The sequence below is a fragment of the Chinchilla lanigera genome, unplaced genomic scaffold (genome assembly GCF_000276665.1).
Source record: "Chinchilla lanigera isolate Chin_1 unplaced genomic scaffold, ChiLan1.0 scaffold00004, whole genome shotgun sequence".
NCBI lineage: Eukaryota > Metazoa > Chordata > Mammalia > Rodentia > Chinchillidae > Chinchilla > Chinchilla lanigera.
The window spans coordinates 36,187,186-36,196,036 of record NW_004955405.1 but is presented as its reverse complement, the minus strand read 5'-3'; the positions used below and the strand labels follow the sequence as shown (position 1 = coordinate 36,196,036).

General features: G+C 38.7%; 1 protein-coding gene across 5 annotated transcripts in view; it reads right to left on the bottom strand.

Moving 5' to 3' along the window:
- Positions 1 to 8,851, bottom strand: part of Nr1h4 (nuclear receptor subfamily 1, group H, member 4) — a 75,899-nt gene that overhangs the window by 40,222 nt on the left and 26,826 nt on the right. For all 5 annotated transcript variants that reach the window (XM_005374535.2, XM_005374537.2, XM_005374536.2 and 2 more), the window contains one exon: positions 2,197 to 2,562. In XM_005374535.2, the coding sequence (XP_005374592.1) occupies positions 2,197 to 2,562 (366 nt within the window). The remainder of the gene's footprint in view (positions 1 to 2,196; positions 2,563 to 8,851) is intronic.

Sequence of the window (8,851 nt, the reverse complement as noted above, 5' to 3'; positions counted from 1 at the left end):
AATTGGAATCAGTCAAATATAGCAAATCTTACCAAAAAACTGATAATGGGTTCAGCACCAATGCTTATCAATATAAACAGAAAATAGGTACAATTTTACTGCATTTTTCTAGATGTAGATTCAAAGACCATAACAGTAGGAATAACAAGTATTTATTGAGTTTGAACTATGCCCTATACTTTTATCTAAGTCCTTTATCCAGAGTACTTTATTTTTACATTTTTATTTTATGACAAGTCTTTTAAAACTCATAGAAGGATTTTCTGGATCATGCTGGGACCGTCTAGTAGCAGCATTCAAACTAACTGCTCTTATTTTTGTTTGTGCACATTTTATTAACAGCAACAAGTCTGACTTAATTATCAAGAAGTATGAGAAAATGGCAAGAGTAACTATAACATGTGTGATATGCACCCAGCTCAAGATGACCAAGTGGAGTTCTGCATAAATCAAGATATCCCATTTTTCCAGCACCATTTATTGAAGTGGCTGCTGTTTCTCCAACATATGCTTTTGGCACTTTGGCTGAGAATCAGTTGGTATAGATGCATGGGTTTATTTCTGGAATCTCAATTCTGTTCCATTGGTCTATAGATCTATTTAAATGCTGATACCATGCTGTTTTAGTTACTATGGCTCTGAAATATGTTTGCAAATCAGGTATTATGATGTCTCCATCTTTGTTCTTTTTGTTTAAGATTGTTTTGGCTATCCAGGGTCTTTTGTACTTCCATTTGAATTTTAGGAGTGTTTCATTTGGTGAAGAATGTCACTGGCATTTTGATGAGAATTGTATTGAATCTGTTGATTTCTTTGAGTAGTATGGAAATTTAAATATTAATTTTCCCATGAACATAGAAGATCTTGTGTTTTGTCTTCTTTACTGTCTTTCATTATTATTTTGTAATTTTCATTATAGAAGTCATTCCTTGTTTAAATTTATTCCCAATTAACTTGGTTTTTTTTTTTCTTTTTTTGTTTTTTTTTTTTGTAGCTATGTGAATATGATTGTTTTCATGGCTTCTTTTTCAACAAGTTCACTACTGAAACTGTATGCTAATTTTATATCCTTCTATTTGACTGAATTTGCTTATCAATTCTAACAGACTTTTTTGTGAAGTCTCTAGGTCTTTGTATATCTAGTGCCATATCTGCAAACAGGGATAATCTTACTTAACCTTTTCCTATTAATATGCCATATGTTTCTTTCTCCTGCCTACTTGCTTTGGCTAAAACTTCCAGTACTAGAGTGAATAAGATAGGTAAAACCCTTTTATATTGTAGATCTTAGAGGAAATACTTTCAGGTTTTCCTAATCAGTACAATGTTGTCTGTGGGTGTATATATGGCCACATGTAGGCTTCGTTGAGGTACTGTTCTTCTATGCCTCATGTTTTCAGAGTTTTTATCAAAAAGCCATGTTGAATTTCAGCAAATGCTTTTTCTGAATTTTTGAGATGATAATATCATTTTTTCTGTCTTTTCTGTTAATCTGATGTGTTAGATTTATTAGTTTACAAATGTTGAATCTTCTGTGGACCCCTGGAATAAATCTAACATCATTGCAGTGTATAATCAAGTAATATAACTTTGAAAATGAGCAAATGATCTGACTAGACATTTCTCAAAGGAAGAAATACAAAAGGCCAACAAATATATGAAAAAATTGCTTAATATCATCAGCCATCAGAGAAATATAAATCGATACATTGAGACATCATCTGACCCCAGCTAGAGTGGCTGTCACCAGCAAACACAGCAAATGCAGGACCAGCTGGGAAAGGAGCTCTTATATACTGTGGACAGGAACGTAAGATAGTACTACCACTGGGGAGCACAGTCTGAGGGCTCTGCAGAAAACTAAAAATATATCTATCATATGACCCAGCTAACCCACTTCTGTGTAAATATTTCACCTTGGTGTTAACTTTAAAGGGCCTAAGTCCATCAACTTCTCTTTCATTTAAAAACAAAAACACACAAAATCTATGTACTTGAGGATTATAAAGGTGAAAATCACTTACATCTAAGCTAAATACTCTACTAGACTTTTCATGGAAGTCTATGGCAGTCCAACGGAGGAGGAAAGGTAAATGCAGAGAAGTAGAAAATGGGAAGAATCTAGTTCAAGGTATTTCACCCATCAGCATAGTAGAACTTTAACAGAGAGTAAACTGCCAGTCAGTAGACACTTACCTTTGCAGCCTTCACAAGTCAGTGCATTATAATGATAGCCGGATGCTCTGTCTCCACACACCACGCACAGCTCATCCCCTTTTACTCTCCCTGCTGAGGCACCCATTCTGGCCTTCTTTGTTATGGGCATCTCTGCCACCTCAGTCTCTGCCTGGTAGACAGTCTCAGGGGGCATCCGCCGGAGTTCATAGATCCCAGGAGGGTACCACTCTTCTGGCTGCTGGGGGTAGAAGCCCAGGTTGGAATAATAGGAAGATGAGGAAATCTGTGGTTGAACCTGGGGAAACTGGACGTTGCTGTACTGTGAGTACGGTTCCGTGTCCAGGTTCTGCCCCAGAGGACCTGCTGCCTGTTCTGAGAGCACACCTGGGCAAAAGGGACAACAGGAGTGAGATTAACGTCCTCATTCTGCAACCCAGAGAAGCAGTTTGACTCCATGGTGAGGAGTGTGGCTCTGAAATTGAAATATACACATTTAACTATACAAAGTAGAAAATCTGCATATATAAACTGTGGCAAGTATATTTAACTACACAAAATTAACTTTAACATGTGCATATTTAAATGTTTATAAGCTCAGAAAAACATCTGCAACATGGAAGACACACCAAAAAAATCATTAATATGTAATAAGCTCCAGTAAACCAATAAGAAAACATTCAGCAGCCTACAGATAAAAGGAATGAACAAACAGTTTTGGAAATAAATACAAGTGTTTTATAAACATACAAAAATACATGTACCCTTGCCAATAATTAAATTCAAATTGAAGCTTCAATATAACTGTTTTTATCTGCAAATGTGTAAAGATTTTAAAAGTTTGATGATATTCACTATTAGAAAAACAAACCTTCCCAGAGGACTATTATAGTTTGTGTCTGAATGTCCCCTCAAAGTCTCATGCAGTCATGGATGTGGACTCCTAGAGTTTATGATTGATTCATGGTCCAATGCTGGGATTATGGGTGTAAGTGATATACCTGCCCTGGGGCAGGTAGCTTGCATACAGTATAAGGGAGGGAAGGAGGCTTGCTCTTCCCACCTGCTCCTCCATTTTGCTCTTGTTGCTTTTGCTGTTTTCCGCCACCATGAACTGTTGCCCTCTGACATGTGCCAGCCTGCCTTGGAGCCAGCCGAGTATGGACTGAAACCTCCACAAACAGTGGGCTAAATAATAAACCTTTCCTTCCTTAATTCTGGGCATCGGGTATTTTGTCTCAACAAGCAGAGAAAAGTAACCAAGACAAGGACAACTTGTCAAAATCTTTCAAGGTTTAAACCACAAATACTAGGCATACATTTTCTGGTGCTAGAAAATTTATTTTAGGGCTGTGTTTGAATCTATATGAAAAAGTGTTTTCATACAAATAAAAATTTTCATCTGCAGCAACTTTGTAAGAACCATAAATTGTGAATAATTTAAAAATCTGTTAACAGGAATCTGGTTAAAAAATGGTTCTGTTACATCCTACAGTGAATTATTTTATAGATGTGAAACAATGATGTAGGTTCTACCATATCATACTATTTGAAGAAGGTATACTATAGAACATGTGGATATTCATGTAGTTACTTAAAACACTCTGTGTGTGTGTGTGTGTGTGTGTGTGTGTGTGTGTATTTGTAGGCAAGGTAAATTTCTGCATGATACATAAACAGAATGATAGTGACTGCAAGATTGCAGGAAGTGATATTACTACATTTCAGTATTTTCTGGGGTAGGAGATTGAACAATAATTTATTGTTTGTGACTTTTGCCATGTGCATGTGTTATTTTAATTATTGGAAGACAAAGAATGTTTTGAAAAAATAATACAGTATGTGGAATCTGTCGACCTGAATTTTAACCAAACCCTGCCCTGTTATTTACTGTGTGCACTTGACAATTTTTTCAACATCATTAAGTCACAATTTTCTCTTCACAAAACAGATTATTATAATAATACCTACCTGACTGGGTTGATGTAAGGACTAAGTGAGACAGTATACATCAAGTACTTTGCTAAATTTAATGCATAATTATTCAATAAATTATAACTGACATTAAAATATGAGTAACCATTCCTACCAGTTATTGTTAAATGAGCTACTTCCATATAAAACCTCTAGGTCACGGGCCAGGAATATAGCTCAGCGGCACAGCACCTGCCTGGCAAGCACAAGGTCCTGAGTTCAATTCCTGGTACCAAAAACAAATAAACAAAACATCCCTCTAGGTCACAAAAACCTATTAGGTTTTGAAAATGCTTCTGTTTCCTGAAAACATAAACTATGGCTCTCTAGAAAATAGGAATATTTAAATTATTCAAAGTACTGAAAAATATAGTAGACAAAATAAGAGGTAAGACCGTGTGTAAATGTGTCCAATTCTCCAAAACACTGTCAGACAACCCCAGATCAAAATTACAGCTGCACCTCTCCGAACAGTGGGATTTCGAGCCATCACCTAAGCTACGGATAAAGCCTGGGATGAAAGACTCTGGATCAAAGGTTCTACTGCTAACTGGGTGAGATAATACCGGTTCAGTTCCTCATCTGAAACCCTGGCAGTGAGACGGATTTAGAACTGGAAACTCCTTGGATCTTAGCACAGACCGCAGTGCTGTTTATGTAGCAAACCCAGACTCAAACACAGCAACAGTTTCCCCAGCAAAATCTGTGGATGGTCACACAAAGGGCAATAAGTAAGGACCACAAAGTTACACGTTCCCATTCCTATGTTGCCAAGGAGCTGAGGTTAGCAGCTGGGGAGTCTGACTTCAAGCGCTTGTGATGAAGCATGCTTCTCCGCGACAGTACCCCATGTGAGATGCTTCAATGACGCGAGAGTCCGCGCCCTCTTCTTCCTCCGCTCTCTGTGCTTGCGTTTGCCGCCCCTTCAACCCCTCTGCTATGCAACACCAACCACAAGGCCTGTGAGATCCTGCCAGACCGACGCTTTTCCAGCCTATTTCCCACATTCCTACTTCTCTGTTCCTTTATTTTTAAATTTTTTCTGTTTCCGGTTTTCAAGACAGGGTCTCGTGATATCCTTCAGGTTGGCCTTGAACTCACTATGTGGCCCAAAGCTGCTCTTGAATTTGAGGCAGTTCTCCTGCCTCAGCCTCCCAGTGCTGGTATTACAGTTAGCACACCCGACTCCGTTCCTTGAATGTGCCTTGTTGCTTTCCAGATCCGGGACTTCTCCCAGTGCTGCTTCCTGAGCCCAGAATCCTTCTCAACATAGCCCTCGCCTGCCACACCTTCAACCCTAACCTCCTCCTGTCTACAAATTTTGCTGTAAGTATTGCTTCTCTCGGGAAGTCTCCCCTGGCTCCATGTCCTGGGAGTCACTGTTTTGAATCTAATTACAGGGTGTTTAAAAACCATCACTTGCCTATGATTTTTGGCTTCATAAAGAGAAGACTCGGGATAACTGGTCTAGCTCCTTATATCTACAATCTCTGTAAGCATCTCACTAATAGTTTCTGAGCCTCAGAATCTGAGACTTTTCTACAATGGCAAAGTGGAACACATCAATAGTAAAGCTTGTTGAAAATAATACATTCTGCACTGACCCGGGAAATGACTGCCAGAGTACACAATGTAGAATATCTGAAAAAATCTATTTCTATTCTCAAGCTCGACTTCCCCCTATAAAAGCAGCAGAAAAGCCCGTGTCTCTGACAGGGGCTTACCAAAAAACATTACCAAAAAAACATTTTGGTAATGCTACTTTGTCTTCTGAGCACAAAATAGAAGAGGAATAATATAGAGTGATTACAGGGGGGAAAAAAGAAAAGATAAAATATAAACAGAATCTTGGTCTATTTCATAACCCAGTGTGAGTAAAATTTCTGAGCAAATAGGATTGAAAAGAACTGAAAGTAGTAAAAACATTGATTTCATTCATTCTTAGATTTTATCTTTTGACGCATCTTCTCAATTTGTCTTTCACCCACTGTCCTGGTTCTCTTTACCACAGGTTTAGTCAGGTTAAAACCAAACAATTAATGACGGAATCTGGATTCTTGTAGAACTCAAGGAAATGGGTAAAGTGTTTCCCCTCACAACTCAAGATTGTGACAATTCAAGATCTCTGAGCATCACTTCAACAAAACCAGCATTTCCATAATCAAGATACACAGGAGCGTTCCACCTCAGGTTAATTACATCAATGTCACATTAATTGCTGGCGTCATTTAGATTAAAACAGGAAACTTTTTTATGAAGATATACATAGCGTTATGCTACAACAGTAAAACATGGCGAAAATATGAAGACAGCACACAGTAACATTAGGTAATGCTTTTCTTCTCAAAGCATATCCATTTCTAGTATTTCACTGTGCTCACCAAATCTCTACAAAGTGCAGAGTAAATACACAGGCAGCTTCCAACCAAAGAACCGATGTGTTGCAGAATGGCTGGACCAAAACACGATCAACTGACTTTGAGAACTTACATAACTGCTTACCCTTTTTCTGTTCCAATTTCATCTGCAAAATGGAATCTCAGCCTTGCTATCTCGTAAGGAAGTCTGAGTATAAAATATACTTGTTGAGAAAAAGCTTTGCTAAGTCCAGTGTCCTTAAAAGACATGCCATCTCCTAAAGAACCTACCAAAATCCTGATTCGAAGCATAGCTAATTAGTAACTGTTATTAACATATAGTCTGTCTTCATGACATAAATATCAGGACAGTTCTTTTATTGTCAACACTATAAACACTTGTTATTTGACAGACACTGTCAGGCTCTGAAGATACAACTACAGACAAGAATGATAAAAAAGACCCCAGGCTTTCTCTGATGTGTGGGAAGCAGGACAAAAACAAGTAAATAAGTAAAAAATACAAAACTGTGTAATAGAGAAGATGTGGAAGGAGTTGAAGCAGTTCAACTTTATGCGAATTTACATTCCTTTCTGACAGGAAGTTCTCCATGAGAGTTTAAGAAAGGGTTCTTAAATGGAAAGGCATGAACCAACCATTCCAGGGGTCCGAGAACCCCTGAAAAGGAAAGCAAGACGCGTCTGAATAAAGCTTCCAGCCTTCAGCAGATTCTCTGAGACCACACTATCCAATGTGCTGGAGAAGGATTGTGTACCTACCAATATGGTGGCCACTAACCACATGAGGATATTAAATACGATGTGGCGAGTGATACCAAGGAACTAAATTTTACATTTTGCTTAATTTAAGGTAATTAAAACTTAAGATTAAATAGCCATATGTGGCCACTGACTGTCAATTAGACAGTGTAGTTCTAAAGAGTTTGTGCCCAAAGTACTGTGGACCCCAGGAATCAGACTCACGTAATGATTATGGTACTTTGTCAAGCTCCATAGGTTTCTGATGCCCCTGGGTAAGGGCGCAGGTTCCATCTAGTTTCTGTTGGCTGGCTTTGGTACATTTTCTGAACTAGGATGTGAACCCTTGCATGTTAGGCAGGGGCTCTATCCCTGAACTACGTCCTCAGCCCTTTTTATTTCATTTTGAGACAAGGTCTCACCAAGTTGCCCAGGCTAGACTCAAACTTGTGATTCTCTTGCCTCAGCCTCCTGAGCAGCTGAGATTATAGGCATATTCCATCACACCCAGCTCCATCCAGCTTTTTTTTTTTTTTAAATCTCTAGCACAGTGCTGACCACAGCAAATCTTTAATAAATGTTTATTGAATTGAATGGGAAACTTGCCTTTCTGCCTTCCTTTATTTCCTAATCTGTGGCTTCTTGGCCAGATGGCATGGCTTCATTTGTAAAGTTGTTTTCAACTCCTGCAGCCAGGCTTTGATGATGTGGGTACCTCTCCCTGCCTTGTCAGCAGGTGGCCTCCTGCTTGGGGCCTGCCCCAGTTCCGCCAGGTGGAATTAATCTCTCTGGCCCTCTGTGTGCACACCTCTCCAGCTGCACTTATCAGAAGCATGTGGAGTTGTTTGTATGTGTCCACAAGGTAATCCTCTGTGATAAACTTGAAGTGGTCTGAGAAACTAGGCTAAGAGTGAAGAAGTGAGCGGACAAATCTAGATTCTGTTCACCTGCGACTTCTAGATTATGAGCTTGGCAAAGACAGTGAACTTTAAGCTTCTGTTTCTTGCTCTGCCCAGCTGGAATAATGGAGCGCCTGTGTCAGAAGCCTGGGATAAACTCAGACAAAGAAGGGAAATTCCAGAGTTTCTGACATGGTTAATAGGTAAACTCTTTGGGGAAAAATATTATATTACCCTGTGATCATTCCTGGCACCAGACGCAATGCCTAGCACAGTAGACATTTAATAAATGTGTGTGAGGTCGATGGGGCGAGGAGACTTGCCTTCCCAGCCTTCCAATTAATTTCCCTCTCTAAATAGTGTCGGTCACTTTGAAATGTCCTTTTGGAATAACGCAGTGTGCTGCCCTATCTGTGGTCAAAGTTACGTTCCCTATGGGCATAATTATAAAGACTGTCACATTGCTTTTTGGTGTAAACTTTAAAGGGTGAGCTTCTGTTTTGAGAAAAATAGTAAAATAATATTTATAATATACTGTCTCTTAATTGCAGTTGATATTTTAATTCAGAGAAAATAAATACCTTGAACTGAAAGCTTTTCACATACTTGATTTGTCATAGGCTGTTGCAAGGAATTTGATGTGAAGATAGTTCATTAAATTCACATTGCTTTTGTTTTCTGGTTATC